The sequence below is a fragment of the Callorhinus ursinus genome, unplaced genomic scaffold (assembly GCF_003265705.2).
Source record: "Callorhinus ursinus isolate GAN/ISIS: 27379988/994484 unplaced genomic scaffold, GSC_fseal_2.0 scaffold65, whole genome shotgun sequence".
Taxonomy (NCBI): domain Eukaryota; kingdom Metazoa; phylum Chordata; class Mammalia; order Carnivora; family Otariidae; genus Callorhinus; species Callorhinus ursinus.
In genome coordinates this window covers 6,305,326-6,324,800 of record NW_027397127.1, presented here as the reverse complement: position 1 = coordinate 6,324,800, position 19,475 = coordinate 6,305,326, and the positions used below count along the sequence as shown (strand labels likewise).

General features: G+C 49.0%; 1 protein-coding gene across 7 annotated transcripts in view; it reads right to left on the bottom strand.

Annotated features, from left to right (window-relative positions):
• COL4A6 (collagen type IV alpha 6 chain) overlaps nt 1-19,475 on the bottom strand; it is a 268,861-nt gene that overhangs the window by 23,056 nt on the left and 226,330 nt on the right. For 5 of the 7 annotated variants that reach the window (XM_073885698.1, XM_073885697.1, XM_073885700.1 and 2 more), the window contains 15 exons: nt 19,175-19,228; nt 16,058-16,117; nt 14,959-15,003; nt 14,430-14,483; nt 12,906-12,975; nt 11,853-11,960; nt 10,793-10,933; nt 9,831-9,935; nt 8,610-8,770; nt 7,934-8,113; nt 7,190-7,373; nt 4,472-4,525; nt 1,752-1,823; nt 1,362-1,469; nt 55-276 (listed from right to left, as the gene is read on the bottom strand). In XM_073885698.1, coding sequence (XP_073741799.1) covers nt 55-276; nt 1,362-1,469; nt 1,752-1,823; nt 4,472-4,525; nt 7,190-7,373; nt 7,934-8,113; nt 8,610-8,770; nt 9,831-9,935; nt 10,793-10,933; nt 11,853-11,960; nt 12,906-12,975; nt 14,430-14,483; nt 14,959-15,003; nt 16,058-16,117; nt 19,175-19,228 — 1,618 coding nt within the window. The remainder of the gene's footprint in view (nt 1-54; nt 277-1,361; nt 1,470-1,751; nt 1,824-4,471; nt 4,526-7,189; nt 7,374-7,933; nt 8,114-8,609; nt 8,771-9,830; nt 9,936-10,792; nt 10,934-11,852; nt 11,961-12,905; nt 12,976-14,429; nt 14,484-14,958; nt 15,004-16,057; nt 16,118-19,174; nt 19,229-19,475) is intronic. The other 2 variants (XM_073885699.1, XM_073885701.1) reach the window with 1 other exon arrangement.

Genomic DNA, 19,475 nt, shown 5'->3' with positions numbered 1-19,475 from the left:
GGTCACCGAAAGACTTTCCATAGACTGTTAAATAAGTGAGTCAAAAAGACTCACCCTTGGGTCCCGGAAAGCCAGAGTCTCCAGGAAATCCTCTGTCCCCTGGCAATCCCTGTAGGCCTTGCTGCCCCGGAGCACCATCCTCAGCACCAAAGATGTCACCAGGGGCTCCCTTGGAACCGGGTAAACCTGGACTGCCAAGTTCCCCGGGCAAGCCATCTTTCCCAGGGAACCCAGGAAACCCAGGCAAGCCCTTCTCCCCACGAGGTCCAGGAAATCCTAAATGTAAAGAGGCAAAAAATAAAAAGGCCATGGAGGTTTAGAAGGGATAGGTCTGGGTAGAGATCTTGGAGACAGATTTGGGTTTTTCTATTACAAAAGCTAACATTTCAATAATGTGTGTCACTTCTCTTGAAAGGCAAGAGCCTCTGGTCCTGGGAGGACATGCCCAGAGGTGGGGACTGCACCCTGTGAGCTGCAGAAGGTTCTAGCTCAGTGAGGCCAGGCCTGGGGCTGAGCCCAGTAACCCACTCCCCGGGCAGCTCCACTGGCCGAAGGGCCCAGGTGATACCCAGGACTCTCCGTCAAAGGCCCAATTTCTTCTGGAGTCATCTATCCTCTGCTGTCATGCCTCCCTCCTCCGTGGGTGGTTGGAGGGGTTTGAAGCTGGATAAATAAACCATGGAGGGTCTGGCCCGTGACGATCCCCATGCCGCAGAGCAGGCTGGTTCAAAAACTGAGTGGGGGTCAGAACTACCTGGGGGGGGGGGGGGGCTAGGCCACACCCAAATGGCTGGGCACCACCGCCCCCTGCCCCGAGCTTCTGAGCAGTAGCTCTGCCGAGGGGCCAAGAGTCTGCATTGTTATTAACAGGTTCCCAGGAGATGCTGGTGCTGCAGCTCTGGGGAACACAGTTTAAGAACCACTGGGGCAGTGGAGAACAAGCTTGCCGCAGGGTGTGAGCAAAGGGATAGAAAGAAACCACTTCCCTCTGACTCATCTGAACATCTTTGTGTGACCTAGAAGGATTTGATCCAGGAACTTGCCAGAGGCTTGGCAGTCAGTTAAGCGGTGGAGTCCTAGCTCTGTCACTAGTGACTTTGTGACCTCAGGCAAAGGCACTTTCCACCTGAGCTTCATCTGAAAGTGAAGCGCTTGTCCTGGCTGATGGCCCTGACCACTCTGACTCACTGCCACGCTCTAGCTTGAAGCCTTGTCTCACCTGAGTACGAGATCAAAACCACCCCACCCACACCAGAGCACAAACCTCACTGCCTGGGATCAATGGATGGCTGGCAACCACGATTCAAAGCCACAGTCACAGGGGAGGAGAGAAGCAGGCGAGGAAAAACTTCGTTCCTTACCTGGCAATTCAGGAAGTTGAACCAATCCTGGACTTCCAGGCTCTCCTTTATTTCCACGCAGTCCAGGCTGGCCTGGGGTCCCAGGGAGGCCACGGGCCCCTTTAGGGCCTGCGAACCCGAACATGAGTGGTGAGGGGAAAGGAAAGTCAGGGTGCCTGGTCACCTTTGCGATGTTCACTCAAGAATCCTAGTCTCTTGGGCAGGGCAGGGGGCCTCTTAGCCTTACCCCACCGCACGGACCACTCCAGGAGCCATTCTATTTCCTCACTGCTCAAGGCCACCCTCTCGGGAGGAATGTGCCCCCCAAATGCTGCCAGCCTGGGCCCCACTTCCTTGGGCTCATGGCCCTTATGAGTATGCTCAGTGGCTTTCTCTGGACTCATTCCATACCTGGGAATCCGGGAGCTCCTGGTAAGCCTGATGGACCATAGGACCCAGGAATTATACACGGCAAGGTGATGCCTGTAAGAGGTATCACGTATCACGTAAGCATCCGGTGAGCCCGCCAAGTCAGGAACGATTTCCCCCTAGCATGCTCCTTTACTCCCATCCCCTCAGATGGCACAACCAAGTTCTTCCCACCCAGCAGCTGGGAGCCCATGCAGAAGAATCCTGGCATCAGAAGCTCTTGGGAGTTACTCCCAGTGCAACTCCTTGTAGATAAGAGTATCCCCTAGGGGCCAAGTGCCAGAAAGCCACCTCCTAAACCAACGTCCAGTGGGCAGGCAGTCATCTATGCAGGAGATGTCCCCTAACAAGATCTCTGAGAGGTAGCTTATGTAGGAGCAGCACCAAAGGGCGACTGCCTACTCGCCCCGCCCTCATATGGAGCCTCTCCCTAGGATGGGGGCTTGGGGTTCGTCCTGAGGGTCCATTATGGCCATGTGACTAGATTGGAGGGCTTGCAGCCAAGACCCCTTGAGTTCACATGTCCGCCCTTTTCTTGAAATGAAAACAACCCACTGGGTTCTTTTGCCCCACCTCATTTGGGATCTACAGAAACCTACTGATGATGACCCTGGGTCTGAGGTAGCTGTATTGCTGTACTAGGCAAACATTGAAGGCCACGCTCTTGGCCATGACACACAGTGACCCTTCCTTTAGCTCCTCCTTTGAAAATGTCAACTCTGCGACTCAGGGAGAAGCAGTAGTCAGTTTCAGGGTTCAAGACATTGAAATTGGCAGGCAGAGCCCCTTCCCTAGCAAATTCCTCCTTGCTCGTTCGTAGTGCAAATAAAGAGTCTATATAAGATCACAGAGGGCAGGTTTAATAAAATACCGATGAACAAATTGTGTGTCGGCTCCCTCAAGTGCCATTTACAAACAACTGCTATGCTAATTAAAATTAGTCTTGCCTATTCATTAAAACAATCCCCCAAGGGCTGCCTAAAGCCACAGAGCCAATAGTTCTAGTAAACTGCGATAGCTTTCGCCCATACTTAAGAGAAATCACAAATTGCATTTCTTGCAGATATGTATACAAGCTATGATTCAGATTGCACACTCAACTGGCTGCCATTCCTCCTCCACGTGTTCTAGTCCTAAAACAAAATGGGGGATTGAACGGTACAGTTTATTGGTTAAGAGTTTGGGCTCTGAGGCCAGAGAGACCTGAGCTCGCCTCCTAGTTCTGCTACACTCACTAGTCGTGGGGGCAAGATACTTCAACCTCCCTGAGCCTCAGGCATAAAACAGAAGCTACTCTTCTTAGACAGTGTTTGTGAGGATGACAAGACAGGATGCTAGCAGCATTTCACCGGGTGCCCAGCACCCTGGTGGTTGCTCAGTAAATGGCCGTTTTTGTTTGTTTGTTTGTTTGTTTGTTTTTAATCATCTTATTTAGGGAGGAGTATTCAGAAGAGCTCCTCCAAGGCCATCCCCTGCTTTCTACCTTAGTCCGGTTAGCGACACTACTATAGCCTGGGCAGGGACTGTCTGCCTTCTAGACCGCAGGTCCTGAGAGTCATACTTCTACAGCTGGAGAGAGGGCGTTAGGGCCTGACCGTTCCCCATAGGTGCTCACACCCACCTGCCAGGTGCTGAGATGATGGTGCTATTTCTGAGGGCCATCTCCCTACTATAGAACTATATAACCTGTGGGCAAGCTTGTCATGATAAGATGCTCGGCCAGGTGAGGGCTGCCAATCCTGTGCTCAGCTTGGGCCTTGGTCCTTTGGACTAGACGGAAGAGCGGCCTCCCTGGATGCTATCACAAGAGGGACCCTGCAGACGATTCTCATGTCCCCGCTATTTCAATAGCCCGTTGACTCCAATGTATCAAACACTGCCGTTTCATTGCTTCCAATCTTATGAAACAAAGGGTAAAATCCAAATATCTCTGCACTGGATGCAAACATGAACATCCATCCTCACTTCATTCATTAGATAAGTTTCATAAATTCTTTTCACTTGTGACAGCCAGATAAAAACAAACCTTTAGAGGATGGGGCCAAGGACAGGCATCTGGAAAGGCTCCAGGACAGACCTGTGCACCACAGCACACTTGTGTATTGCGAGCAGAGGGTCAAAACGCTCAGGAGGGAAGAACTTCAAGTCACCCTGGTACCTGGCTCTTTCACTTTACACCTCTGTCTTCTACTTTCCAACCCTGAATTCAGAGCCTTCTCCCCACCACAAAGCAGAAATCAGCTCTCTCTGCCTTCTGTTTCATAAGTGCAACACACGAGCAAATTAATGAGAATTTAGTGTCTTCAGAATGTGTCTTCAGAATAAAAAGTGCCTCTGCTTCTGGAGATTCTAACATCTCCGTTTACTCTGGGTCCCATGAATGAACATCAGACATGTGTGCATCCTTCCGGGTACCTCCCAAGGCAAGTTATGGCCCCAGTTAAGTTCACAAAATGAAGGTGCTCCAGGCAGACATCAGCCAAGCCATCGACATGCATGGTGAAGGAAATCAGTCTCTCTCAGAGACCGCATGCCCACTTACTGCTTTGTGCCCCAGCCTTAGGATCACCCCCTTCCCCCAACCAGAGGCTCCAGTGCGGTGCTCAGGCCATCATGAGTGTCTGAGATAGAGGTGAACGAAAAGGAAGGAAGCTTTTGCCCACACTGGTGTTTGAGAACCTCGACACTGAGCTAGCTCTCACCTCCCTCTGTGACTAAGTGTCCTTTACCAACGCTCTCCCTGCAGCAGCAATCACCTAGACCAATCGAGTAAAGAAGAAAATTAAACCGGGACAGCAGTTTCTTGAGGTCCAAGGGAAGTCTGGCCTGCAGCCTGGGTATGCCCACCGATCACAGTCCCTGTCTGGATTGAAGGGAGAGAGCTGACACACACATGGGATCAAGGACACAGTAGCTGTTTCGGTAATAACCAGGGTGATGGATTACTATGAGCATCTGGATCAGAGCCTCTTTGGAAACAGCCAGTTGTCTGCTGGTCCAAGGTTTGTAATAATTCACACCACTCAGGTGAAAGGCTTCTAATGACTACATTCCCTTTCTGGCAATGCAGCCATCCTAGCCTGGGCTACCACTGGTCGGAGTGAGTACATTAAGAATAGCATCTTCAGGGGGCTCAGTCAGTTAAGCATTTGACTCTTGACTTCGGCTCAGGTCTGATCTCAGGGTCATGAGATGGAGCCGTGCGTTGGGCTCTGCGCTGGGCGTGGAGCCTGCTTCAGATTCTCTCCCTCTGCCCCTGTCCGCTCACCCTGCTGCTCACACACTCTCTTAAAAAAATAATAGAATAGCATCTTTTGTTTTCATGGCAACAGTAATGGCCACAATGCAAATGTCTAGAGCTCATAGGTTATGTGTTCTTAAAATTACGTGGAATAAAATTGCTAGGTTTGAGGAGCTGTGTTTGGTTGCCATGGAGAGAAAAAAGAAAGCCGATGCTCTTAGTTGAAGTAATTTTTTGGAAAATCGTGGTACTGCAACAAGACCATTTTCTGCATAAGGCATCTCCCAGGCTAGAGTTTACTCTAGGACTATGTTCCTAGGAACTTTCTGTGTCTGGGGCCTAGTGATGTTTAGGGTAGAAATGGTCCCATGGGCCTCCTTCTGTTGACTCAGCTTATTGTCAAACAATCAGAATGTTGATAATATCCAGATTTGAGTGTGTGTAAGTATGTATGGACCGTCTCAGTATAACTCAGTTTAAAAACCTAGTGTCTACACAAATGGTTGGCCTAGAATAAAGACCCAGTTGGCAGAGGGGCAGTGGAATGACCATGAATAATGTCTCTGGGAACAGAGCTAGATGCAAAGTTATGGCTGACACCAGGACTTGCAAAAGGCAGGATGACTGAGTCTGACAAAATTTCCTCACAGCTTTCATAGGACTTTGTAAACTGAAATACTGACTTGGTTTTAAGAATCTTGAATCATCGATTCTTAACCTGTACCATCATCCTCGTTATACCAATGCACACAAGTAGATTTTAAGGTAAATAAAATTTGACAAGACCTGGTTTCTGTCTTTTCTTTTTTTTTTTTTTTGGTAATTCTTCAAGGTGACAAGGTAGAAAGAGAAGAAACAGGTCTAAGAAATAGCCCTTTGGTTATTGAGAAACCCTTTTCTTCGGTGAGTGTATGTTAGTCTCTTAAGGAATATTACACTGTACTAGGCAAATCGAGAAATGCCAAAAAGGATTGCCTTCCTTAGTATCCAGCTGCTTACAAAGCAGTTGGGAAAAGCAAAAGCATTTATGGAAGAAAATACATAATTGAAGTGGCAGTGACATCCTGGGGAGGTCAAGAGAAGTCTTAGTGAAGTGGGGCTTGCACCCTGAAAGATGGATAAAACCTGATTGCATAGAAAAAAGAGCAAGAACATTCCAGAAACAGAAAGAAGAGGAAGAACATTCCATAAAAAGGCCACCCCTTGTGGCTTCAAGCCTAGGGGCATAACACAATGATAGCAATAATTCACAAATATTACATCGGCAACAGTGTTCATAGCAGAATTGAGTGGGGGAAAGTCTGGAGGTAGGAGAGGAGAAACCATGTAGGAAGTTGTCACCATTCACCCACTCACCCAACCATCCACCCATCCTTCCTTCCAACCGTCCATTTATTCCAACAGGCATGGAGGGTATATTTGATAAGCTGGGCATGAGATAAGAGCTCAGTAGCGAGAAGAGGAAGGAAAGAATATAAACACTGCAAATGAAGAATAAGAGATGAATTTCGAGTTTTCAAACTTCAGATGACCGTAAGTAGGGTGGTGTGACTAATGGAAACCGAAGTTGGGATGAAGAGCTGTTCTGGAAGAAGGCGAGTTATTAGCATGGCACCTTTGCCATCTACAAGCAGGGCTGTCACTCGTTAGAGTTCCTGCAATTCAGGGACAAAAAGAAACTTTCTAAATGGGAGGGATTTAAGGTAGGAAATAGAGATGAGACTAGATACAAGCAGGGTCTGTTGTCAATCTGAGACCTCAGGAATGAAGGAAAGGCTCTTCCCTGCTGATGACCTTATCATCTAACTTAGGGGGGACACCTATTCCATCTCCGGCTCATTACTCCAGTGGTACTTGTAACAAAATGGACATCTGGCATCTGCTTGAAATTTTCCAGGGACTGTGAGCTCATAAGCTCCCAAGGCAGCTCTGTTACCTTTTCAGACAGGTCTGTTAGGAAGTTTTCTTACTAAGTAGGACTGAAATCTACATTGCTCTGTGTAGGTGTACCATGATATAATTATGATCCTTTTTCCATATGAAAACCCTTAGAAATTGCAAGCAGTGATTATAATCAGCCAAGTCTCTTCGTCTGACACATTTCATGCGCCCGGGTCAGAGCCACACTCCACGAAGGGTCAGTTTCTCAAGTCCCAGACCATCTGATTCCATGACTCACCGGGAAGCCCAGGGAGGCCTTGTTGCCCTGGTGATCCATCAATTCCTTGATCTCCAGGAAGCCCACGAGGTCCAGGAGAGCCCGGCAGCCCAATTCCTGGGGGGCCGGTTGGACCACTGTGGCCCTTTTCACCAGGAAGTCCTGGTAACCCCTTTTCACCTGGGAAGCCCTGTCCACCGTCACCCTAGACAACACAGAAGAAAGAATGAAAGCCCAACTGAAAGATGGATCAGGAGAGGCTTCTGACCATAAGAAAGAGGTAACCAGTGTGGTCATTTGGCTAAAATCCTCGATCCCTCTAGTTTCTCAATCAATTCCTCTGATTTGGTTAATGGGAATGAAGCTAGTCAACCCTCGGAGATTTGATGATGCAAAACCTTCTAGATCAGTGGTGGGGAGGGGGGCAGGAAACAGGAGCAGGGTAACAGTGCTTGGGGGCCCAGAAAGCAGCTGGATTACTTGCGGGGGGCGGGGGGGAAGTTACTGAGAAGCTGAAGCATTTTAAGCGATAGGGTCGATAGTTAACGAGCATTTATCAACTGAGACAATGACCCATGCCCAGGGAAAGACTCTCATCTTACCTAAAGGAGAAGCACAGAGCAGAAAGTGTTAGCGGCAGAGGCCAGAAGAGATGCTGGCACTCTGTTCTGCCCTGTCTCATGGTCTAGTGGCCGTCAGAACCCCCACCCCCAAAGTCAGCCGTGAGGCTTTATAGAGCTCGACACCCAGGAACGATCAACTTACCGGGAGGCCTGGCAGACCTGGCAAACCTGGTATTCCTTCCTTGCCTGGGGCTCCGGTCTCCCCAGGGAGCCCCTGGGGGCCAGGATCACCCTGCTGCCCCGGCACCCCTGATCCTGAACTGAGAGTTGGTTCCCCTTTCTCTCCTTTGGGGCCCGCAGGACCAGGAGGCCCAAATAAACCCTGACAAAGAGAGAAAAGGGCAGAATCAGGAGATGCAGACATGGTAGGACTCTGGCACTTAGCCTAGGTCTGACCTGGAGCAGATCCTCGGGTACCTTTTGGCACTGCTCTGGGCCCTTGAATATGTCATCATCTTGGGTCACAATTGCCCATTTATTTTCTTATCTTTCTCAAAGTTGAAATTTTTGAGGATGGTAACCTTGTCTTAGTTTGATTTTATCTTCAGGGCCCTGGGGCGGTGCTAAGCAAATACAAATGATTTTGTGGAAGGAAGGGATTAAGGGAGGGAGGGATGGAGGGAACATAGGCAGGTCATTGCACAAGGGGACTTTGGACATCATCTGGTCTGACTTTTTCATACTACAGATCCGAACCATGAAGCTTTGTTTTATCCCCATCTCTCTTTCCTGTGTTTTAGAAAAGTGCTTGGGGCAGGAGTAAGGGACCCTGGAGAGCTCCCAGTCCTCCCTCGGGGCCAAAGTTGGGTAAGACTTACTGGAGTCCCTGATGGGCCCTGTGCACCCCCAGAGCCTGGATCTCCTCTGGTTCCTTTAAGGCCTGGAAGGCCTATGAGGCCAGGTGGCCCAGGCAGGCCTGGCTCCCCAGGTGGTCCGGTGTTTGGGACACCACCGTCACAGGCACAAAAGCCCAAGTCCCCTGGGGGAAAAAGAAGACAATGGTTAAACAAAGCGGGCCACCTTCCCAAGAAAAAGGATGATATGACCGTGGTGATCTGTGCCTTGAACAACCCCATGGAGGGAATCAGAAGGCCTGGTAACAGGTATCAGGAAGTACCCTAGCTCTGTAGTGAGGCAAGAAAGGGCTCAGGCTCACATCCTACGTCAAAGCTTGCAATTCCCTTCCTTTTCCCTCCAAATAGTCCTCCTTGGAGCTGAACAACAGAGATGGAACTTGTAAAAAAAAAAAAACTTCCAAACCAGCTCCGTTAATAAGCAGTGACATGTTAGGAGGCGGCACTGAGAAAGGGGACGAGGAAGTGAGGGCCATTCTGCTTGAGGTCAAGGAGAGCTGCTCATTCTGTGAGAGAAGAGGAAAGATCTCAGATACTTGAAACCCCTCGGCAATCCCCAAACCTCTCCTCGGCCAGCAGTCTCACGTCTTCCTCCACCTTGGCCTGGGCCGCAACTAAAATGAATTGATTTATTTGCACTTTAGCATCTGGCCCTCAAGAGCGTGCAACAGAGGAATGACCCAGAGGCCGCAGGATGATGGATGGAGCCGTGCCGCCGAAGGCTGTGCTAATCGGTCAGCCCTTCACCATCAGTGGGGACCCAAGGTTGTTTTCCTGGGGCCTGTTGGCTTTTCTGGAGTGCCAGGTCTTGACCTGTTCAGACTCCTTTCCTTCAGGCTGAAGGTAATGATATGTGACTTCTGGCCTTTGGCCTTGCACACTGGGAAGGGGTGCAGCATGGGCTGGCTAATAGCTGGGGCTGCTGGCCACAGCTTCTGCTGGTGGATGGGGTAGAAAGAGGAAGAGGAGCCCACGAGCCACTTCGTCCCATGTGACCTCAATTGCTAGCCTCAGTCTCGGAGCCCTAAATGTGGAGCACTGCCAAGAATCCTATAATCAAATCCCTGATCAAGCCCCCCAGCTGCTTCTGTTCAGGTTCCCAAAGCTGTTCGTCTACTCATGCCCCAGAAACCTTCTGCAAGGATTTTGGGGGAACACAGAAACCCAAGGCGACAAAAAAATCACCTTTCATTCCTTTGAGGCCTGGGTTTCCTTTTGGACCTCGTTCTCCTCGGAGACCAGGGAAGCCTGGCTCTGCATTCTGTAGGGTTCCAGTCTCAAATGCTGGACCTTCAGGGAAAGGGAAACATCAAAGATAGGCGCATCACACATGACTAAGCACAGCAGCTCGGTTGCTAAGGCCTGTGTCCTTGAGGCTCAGCAACCAAAGCAGAGACAGGGACCCAACGTCTGTGGCAAATCTTCTCCCCCGGTGGCCCTCGTCACTCTACTATGACTTACAGAAGGGCTACTATGTTCCAGGCACCGGACTGGACACTGAGGGGACAGGAATGACCAAGACAGCTTCAGTAAGTCAGCGGTCCTAATGTCTACCCCAGAAAGTGCTCTTGGGACAACAGAGGAAATGGCGTTCCTGGGGTTTAGATGACAACGACACTTCTTGGGGTTTAGGTGACAACGAAACATGCTGGGCCTGTGTCCAGCCTTTCTCTTAGAATCTAGGGTCCCATGCTCAGGTAGAAGACATAAGGAGAATAAACCCTGTCGAGGCTTTGGGCAACTGTCTTGAGGATCCAGGCTTGGCTTCCCATGTCTCAGGCTCCTATTCCCACCCCACTGCAGCCCTGAGGACCAGGGGAAGCTTGAGAGAGCCAACGTTGCTTGTTCACAAGCTGTGAGACCAGAGGTGGAGGGGCTGAGGACAACGGAGGGCGGGATGAAACGATTACACAAACTGGAAGGCATTAGGTAGCGTCTGGGCATCGAGGTGGCCTTAGCTTGCTTGCTCCTTGATGAGGCTCTGACCGTTCTGGTCGCTAACCTCTAGCAGCAAGGCTCTGACTCAGGAGCATCATGTGCCCCGGCTATTCCTCCTGTGAAATGCTCTCTTCCTCAAGAATCACAACTGTTCTGCAGTCCCAATCACACCTGAGTCTCAAGACCAAAGAGGGAAATGAACGACTTACCAGGTGGGCCCGGTAGGCCGGGCAGGCCTGGCAAACCGTCTCTGCCAGGGGGACCAGCTGTCCCAACTGTGGTGCGGCCTGGGTTTCCTCGGTCCCCCTTCAGACCTGGAACTCCTTGGGGCCCTAGGGCACCGGGGATACCTGGAAGGATAAGCCCACACAATAATGCTAATCACATCATCTCATTCTTCCAGGGGTGTTCCAATCAGCGGCATATGCTGGAAACTCCCTCCAAGGGAAGAATTTGGGAGACAATTTGCCCTTCTCTTGCATCAGAGTTAGAAAGGTCCTTAGGAATCATCTAGCCCAACCTCCTAGGAAGTTGAGGCCAAAGGACATGGGGAAACATGGTCAAGGGTGCAGAGCTTTTTGGTGGAGAACCTGAGCAGAAAACCTGGTGTCCAGTCTCCTCCTTTTTGATTTTTCAACCTCGGTGGTGGGATCAGCTGTACCCCTTCCAAGTGGTTGCTTTCAAAGCACAGGGATCCATCCAGATGCCCATCTCCAAGGAACTTAGAAACTTATGCCTTTCAAAGTCCTGTCTGAAGCTTTATATTTGGCTCATCACGGCCTCTGAGAATCTGGCATGGCCTTTCTCTATTCACTACTACAGAATGACAAATGGGTGTGCTCCTCCAATGGTGGGTTCAGTCATGGGCTCCTGGGCCATTTAGTGCCTGAGGTAAGCAGAGAGTGAGGGTCCGGGTACAAAACTCTCCTCTAGGCTTCCGTAAGCCCCTGCTGGCAAGCATCAGCTGGGATGGCAAACCCATAGAAGAGTGATAGGGCTCCAGCAGTCCAACGCCAGCCCCCTCTAGTTGCTGCAAACCCCAAAAGGATTGCCTGTCTAGCAACACCACATCATTCAGGCCAAAGGAAAGCTGCTTGCCCAGGTCCTATCCTCATATGCATTAGCCTTGGGCTGGTGGTGGGGGACTTAGTGACTATAGTCTACCTTTCCTTTGACTTTGGCTAGGTATGTACCCAGACCAGACAGGGGTATAGAAGGGGATGCTGGGCACCAGCATGTCTATGTAGGGAGTGGGTTAGTTTGTTTCACCTGGTAAAGCCAGTAAGCCAGGGATGCCAGAAGGGCCAGGCAGGCCCTGGATACCTTCGTCTCCTTTAAGTCCTGGGAGGCCTGGCATCCCGGGGTCTCCAGGATAACCTGGCATTGCGATGAAAAAAAAAAAGCAGTAAGCAAACCCAGAAGAGGCCTACAAATGCCACAGAATGCCTAAGAAGGGTTGCAAGGAGATGTCCTCAGGGTAGAAGTCTCTTTCTTGCCCTTCACAGGTCTCCCAGATGCTGATGGCCCCGTGTGATCACGGGCTGACTGGAGCTAAGGCCCCACTAGTGTTCAGAACCGGTCTGGCCAGGGCTAACATTCCATGGTAAGATCTGGTAAGTACTAGGAAGGTTCTTCTACTACTGTTAACCTGCTGTCATGCCTCAAGTATCTACCATTTGGGATTAAGGTGTCGAAGTCTACTACTCATGTTATGCCCATAGGTTTCCAGGAAGCCACTGTCAATCATTAACATCCTGGCTTCAATGAGTTTACTGGACAGGGCGTGGGCCAGAGAGGATGAGAGGGGAGAAGTAATTTCAGAGACCGAGGCAGAAGAGGTACAGTAGTAGAAACCTTTGCTCAAGCAAGCAGTCACTGGAGACACACTGGAGAAGGCAATGGGAACAGGTGGATACTTTCCCACCTCCTATGCGATTGTCAAACCCCAACACACATGGGATCATGCATATGAGACCCCAAGTGTCCCACAGTATCAGGCTAAAGTCAGCCTAGCTGGGGAGGATATCAATCCTGCCCTAAGCATCATTAGGAGAACAACTTTCAGCAAGTCCAGGCCCAGTCCGACCAAAACCCTAGTCTTGGTGGACCTAACACAAACACGGAGTGTAGGCCTTGGCTTCTTTGCCCGAAGACATTGGAGTTAGCTTCATTCCCCAAGTACAGGACCCATGAGGAGCCCTTGAGGGCGCTGGGTTCAGCAACAATCCAGTGGCTGACAAAGTATCCTCTTAACAATTATAGGGACTCTAGAATGTCACCCCCGGTCCTTTCTTTTTCACTCCAGTCAATGAAAAGTTGCACCTGAGATCACAGCGCCATCTGTATCGATGAAAACATCTGGGCCTGGCAGGCCAATGCCACCCTTTTCACCCTGTAAAGATTCAACTGGTTAAACACAAACATTCCCATGACCTTATCACTCAAGCTCTATGTGCCCTCAAAGCCATTCCCTGGGAAAATGAAAGCTTTCTCCTTCTGCAACCCCTGATTCCCAGGGCCAACTAGTGCACAGGTTAATTATGAAGTCCAATAAATTTCAGATGAAGGTAACGCAAAGCATGTCAGGAGTCCGACGCTCAATTTGCAAACCTGTCAAAAATAAGGGATCCCAATTTTATTTTGCAACCTGATTCCTGGATCATCTGCTTCTGGGCCTGGGACATAGATCCCAAGAGTAGACAATGTTGCTGCACCAAAGAGGTGCAAAGGAAGGGGCAGTTTCAACTTTTTTTTCCCACTGTAAGCGGGCCCAGGACTCTGCTACCTTCACTGGCCTCATTAGTGGATGATTTCAGGCAGAGGAAGTCAAAGGAGTCCTAAGTCCCCCAAAAGGGGGATTCAGGTATCAGAATCAGATACAGTGGCTTATCCCAGTGGGGTGGTGGGAGCTGCCTGCCCCCAGAACAGGTGATAAGGGGATGCATTCTCTGTAGACAACTTAAAAACAATCATAAAACTGGGGCGCCTGGGTGGCTCAGTCGGTTAAGCGTTTGCCTTCGGCTCAGGTCAGGGTCCCGGGGTCCTGGGATCGAGCCCCACATCGGACTCCCTGCTCAGCGGGGAGCCGGCTTCTCCCTCTCCCACTCCCCCTGCTTGTGCTCCCTCTCTCGCTGTGTCTCTCTCTGTCAAATAAATAAATAAAATCTTAAAAAAATCTTAAAACCAAAAATTTGGCAATTCTAAGCAGGGTCAATAGTAGAATATTCCTCCTTGGAGAGATGGATTTGCTCCTGCAGCCCTCCCCCCTACCTCCCCGACTTTAGTCTACCTCTGATCAAGTAGTATCTAAGGAAGGCTCATTGGCTTTGTGTGCTGAAAGTAGGGTTCATGCACTTCATGTGAAAAGAGTAACATTTACAATGTTAAAATAGCGAAAGAATACTTCATCTCATAGGTAGGCATTCACTATGGTCCAGGTGTTTGCGTCCCCCCTGCCCCCGATTCATTCTGAAAACCGAATGCCCGAAGAGACGGTGCTAGGAGGTAGGGCCTTTGGGAGGGGATCAGGTCATGAGTGCGGAGCCCCCACGATTGGGACTAGCGCCCTTATAAGAGGAGGCCAAGAGAGCTAGCTTGCCCCTTCCACCATGTGAAGACACAGTGAGAAGTAAGTGACCTGCAAGGGGACCCTCACTCATGCTGGCATCCTGATCTCGGGCTTCCGGCCTCCAGGACTGTGAGGAATAATTTTCTATTTTTTTTTTTTATAAGCCACCCCGTGTGTGATAGTTTCTTAGAGTGGCCAAATGGACTAAAGCGCATTTATGGGAATTCTTCACCCTTCCACCACCCCAATCCTGGATTTTCACTTCCCAGCAACATTACCTTAATTCCTGGGAATCCATTAAGCCCAGGGAAACCTGAGGACCCCTTCTTGCCCTGTGACAGAAACACAGTTACAACTAGTCAAATGTCTAAGAACATAGGAGGGACTGGTCTTTGGATGAGGCCAGGGCAAATGGCACAGGGATCTTGGCTGGCCTTCCAGGGTATGCATGGATTCTACCCCACTTGGGAGGGTATACAATGTTCCAGAAGGCAATATGGCATGAGGTAGCCAACGCGCCTGTTAGGAGGTATATGGGCCCCAAGGCTAGGGGTGGCAAGCAGGCTGGCCTCTCTAGCCCCTGATTACAAAATAAAGAAGTAGGGCCATAGCACGGCACTGGATTGGTCAACCCTGAATACTCAGACAAAAAAAGAGAGCGGCTGAGATTATACCCATCAAAAGGAGGTAGACAATTTGTATTATAAGCAGTGGCTCCCTCTGGACCGGTGGCCATGTTAACTAAAGCAAGGGGGCCTTTTGATTAGGACTTTACATGCGGGCTTTTAGTGATATTAACCAAAATACCTGACTCCCTGGAGGGCCTTGGCGTCCTTCTAAACCCATTGGACCCTGTAAAGAGAATGGAGCCACCTTAGAAAGATTAATAGCCCACACTAGAAAAAGCCAATAGACTTACGTAACAAAGCTTTCCCACTGAGTTCAGGACTTAGCCAGTTCCTAAAATCAGGTAAGAGAATGTCCCTAGACCTGGCTTAATGACTTTTTTTCTAAGCACTAATCCATCAGGCTGAATAGTCACACAGAGCATTTTTAAAGAGCAAAATAAATGGAAACATTTTAAGTACTGGGTGGAATTTGGTAGAAAGGCTGGGTGGTATAATACTTAGTCTGCATTAGTTCCAAGTCATGACATTTTTAAATAGATTGTGGGAGGGCCTCTTGTCTCTCACCCCCACTGCATTCTTTGCTGGCGATTATGTCTTTTCAAGACAAGGGAGTAGAGAAAAGTAGAGAAATAAATGGCAGGGTAAAGGGCAAACATTGCTGAACACTCAAAGGATTCTTAACGAGCTTTATGACTAAGCCAAAATCACAGTTCTCTAAATGTTACCTCTTTAAGGCTAAGGTTGGCCAATTGCTTATAGCCTAACACCTAAGTGCCTGAAGCACTTAGAATAACAAAAGCTAACAATTATTTCTCCACTTGAAGAGGGGTTATTACTAGAAATTGTTGACTGCAAATGTCATTTGCTATGTTCTAGACCATCCCAGACTTGTTTCTGTCCTATAAAGATTATACTTGGCCCGCTTCCATTACTACAACATCTGCACCCTAGCCCACGTTCCCCCAGGTTAGAAGGTAGTGAAGGCAAGACAACGCTCACCCCATTATTAGCCCAGATGACAATTCTCTATGACAACAAGGAAAAGAAGTTGGCTGAGGAGCCATTCCTTATTCAAGGGAGCCACTAAGTCAAGAAAATGGGGGCAAAGTGAAAAGGAGGAGGTCTCAGGGACCTGGCAGAGGGCCGAGGAAGAAAAATAAGAGAAGCTTCGGTGGCCATCAAGTTATACAACATAAAGATGCGAACAGGCCAAAAAAATGGACCCGATGGACCGGATAACCTGACAGACCCGGGCAAGCAACATTCCAGGTTCATACCCTAGGTCCTGGCAAACCAGGGATTCCCTTTTCTCCCTTTTCTCCAGCAGTTCCAAATCCCTAGAGGAAAAAAAAAAAAAAAAAAAAGAAACCACAAGTTATAACATCCATTTCCTGATAGGTCTCCTGGCTCCATCCAAAGTAGGGAGCTAACTTCGAATCAAGGCCATTGCCATTGCCATTGCCATTGGGGAGGCTCACCATGCTGAGTCTCTTGTCACTGCCTGAGAAGCCCATAGGGCCTTTGAAGAGTTTGGACCATTCATTCAAGGTTCCCTCTTGGTTTTAGAAGTAATGTCTTGTCCCCCTGGACATGATTGCATGTCTTCACAGCTACATGGACTAACAGCATAGAAATGATTAGATATCTGACTTCATTGGTTTGACAGATGGCGAGACTAATACTCAGAACAGTACAGCACCTTGTATGGGTTACAGAATGGATGAGCCAGCCAGGTCTTCAAACTTCCATTCCAGGACCCTTTGTATGAGAAACAGGCTGTTTTCTACCACCTACGAGCTTGTTTCTTTGACCCATAAATGGAGAACTGTGTTAATCCTTGGGAGTCAATACTGGTGGGAAGAACTTTTGCCATTTGAAGCCATGATGGCTGCATCATCCTCTTCGATGGGAAGGATTATTTCTATCTAGGTGTGATCTAGACCCCTGCGGGCCCTAGCAGTACTCCAAAGGGCACTATGAGACGGTCTTCAACCCCTCTTGCCCTGATCAAAGGAGGTGAGGGCTTGCAGCCATGGACATGACTTGGGGACTCTCTAGGGACAAGCAGAAATTCAAAAAACAGTGAGTGAGAAAGTTTCCTTCCCTCTGGGTCCAAGGCAAGCACATTCTGGGCCCTTGAAGTACAGAAGAGTTCACTACCAAAGTGGATAACGTCTTTCATGGCCATTTTGTTGTTATTGTTTAAATGTGGAATTTCTGGAGCATAGGTTTTGGCAAACAACATTTAGGCCTATTGTAAGAGTGAAGGAGGCAGGGACGCTTTCTTGAATGTAAGCTTGTGAAACACAGTAAATGTTGTGGCATGTCTCCTGTCATCTCTTCCTCTTATATACTCAGAGCATTCCCATGGGTACTGAAAGCTGGCTGAATAGCCCTTAGCTTTCTAGGCCCAAGTGGGGTTTTTTGGTTGTTGTTATTGTTTTTAATGTAGGGCTTTTTTGTGTGTGTGGCTTTTTTTGTGTGGGGTGGAGGGTGGAGTGTGCGTCTGTGAAGGGTCTAGTTCAAAGCTGACTTTGGTTCCCGCTTGTCTTTCTTTTCTTCTCCATCTCTAGTTCTGTGGCACATGGCTCAGACCTCATGCTGAATAGGATTTCTATTTGAAAGGGTCAAGTTGAACACAAACTTATTTGAAATCGTAGTGCTGCATCTCAAATTGGAAACCAAGGCATGCTGCTGCCCGGTGGAACACGTCTCCGGGCCTCCGAAGCCAAGCACCGTGACCTGTCCACGGAAGCTGTGGCAGCCCGCACTGCCCTAGACTCTGAACAGCACTAAGATGGGTCATGTAGGAGAGTTGGTAAGCAGGAGGTCTATACCACACTCTCTTCCATTGCCTCCAAGACACGCTACTGCACGCTACACCATACAAGGTCATCCCATACATCCTTGTTGAATTCAATAGAATGACTCAGAGAACAAAGCAAAAGGTGAAGCATATCCAGGAACTCTCTCATGCTTAGAGCACTAGCTCAGTCGTTCCTAGGCCTACTGGCTAGGGCCCTGGTCTCCTGCTATTTTTGGTTCAAGGATATTAGTAGTTCTGCAAAAACTCAACTTCAGTCACGTGGCCAGGAGTAAGCTGGGGGAGGTAACATAGTCACTGAGACAGGGGTGAGGTGGGTGGTACGAGGAGCAGGCGAGCCTCGAAAACTAGGCTGGAGCTAGGGGGTGTCAGCCCCGTGGCCCAGTCCTCAGAGGCATGCTCGTCCGAGAGGCAGGCCACCTTGCAGCCACCCTCCGCTCAAGCTTCTCCCCCCACCCACCCCAAGCAGGCTCCCCATGGCCCCAGCCGAGCCATAGACCCACCTGCACAACTAGGGCAGTTTCTCGAACTGGGAAAAGGGGGAGTGAGGCCACAGGGGAGCCTGGATGGGGCTCAATCTCACGACCCTAAGATTGCGACCCTGAGCTGAAACCAAGAGTCAGACGCTTAACTGAGTCACCCAGGTGCCCCGTAACTATGTTTTTAAAAAGTTCTTATCTCTTAGAAATACTGAAGTCTTTTATGTTGAAATAAGTCTGTTATTTGCTTCAGCGTTTCCTTCGGCCAAAAACGCTCTTCCTGATCCTCGTGGGACTTGCTTCTTCATAATGTGCACTTCCTCAGAGAGGCCCTTCATGACCGCTCTGCCCAAAGTAGCCCACCCTATTCTCACGCCACACTCCATCACTTTACCCTTTCTTTAACCTTCTATGTATCACTTATTATGATAAGAACTTGTTCTTGATTCATTTGTTTACTTGTTTTTGTCTCCTTCCCTCACTCCCCCATTAGAATGAACTCTCCTCAAGGACAAGAACTTTTACTTCTTTGACTGTTATTTACTGTTGTCCAGCAGAATGCCTGGCACCTAGGCACCCTCAAAATGTGTATGTTGAGTGAAAGACGCTAAGATACAAGGGCAGATAGGAGAGTGAAGATAGGATTACTAAGATTAACTACCATTTACTGAACAACTGATACATGCCAGGCACGTACGAAGTCCTTTCCATTCATATTATCTCATTTAATCCTCATAACCATGCCATTATCACCCCCCCTTTTGGGAGGGAAACTGGAACTCAGGAAGCTTAAGAAACTTGTCCAAGGTCACATAGCTAGAAATCAGTGAAATCAGAAGTCAAGCCTAGGTCTGTTTTAATTCTAGAACTTGAGCTACTAACTGCTAAGATATATAGCCTCATGAAGAGCCATGCTAATATCCCCATGGGTTCGAGAAATATGAACATTTCCTTAAATGTTTTCCAGTAATGAAGATTGGTAGAATGCTCTCCAATAACCACAGGAAGAGGTCTTCCTGTTAGTCTTCTATTGCTATAGCTTTTGTCCCAGCAGGTCCTTGAATACATGTTGACCCAACAGGGAGACTTACCGGGAGACCTGGAGGGCCACTTATTCCTGGGAAACCCGGAAGCCCTGGTTCACCCTGGAAAATGAGCCAAAAATTAGTGAGTAGCAGCAGGAAACAGTAAACATAGAGGATATGGCTCCTGTGAGCTGCTTGGGCTGGGCAGTGGGCAACCAAGGGGGTATCCTGTGGTATAAATTCCCCAGGAGCCCCAACTAATACCTGCACCAAGATATCAGTTTGGGGAGCCCTTGTGGTATAGGAAGGACCAAGGCCCATGGCAGGGAATGAAAACTGTCTAAAACAGAATCTCAAATGTTGAAGC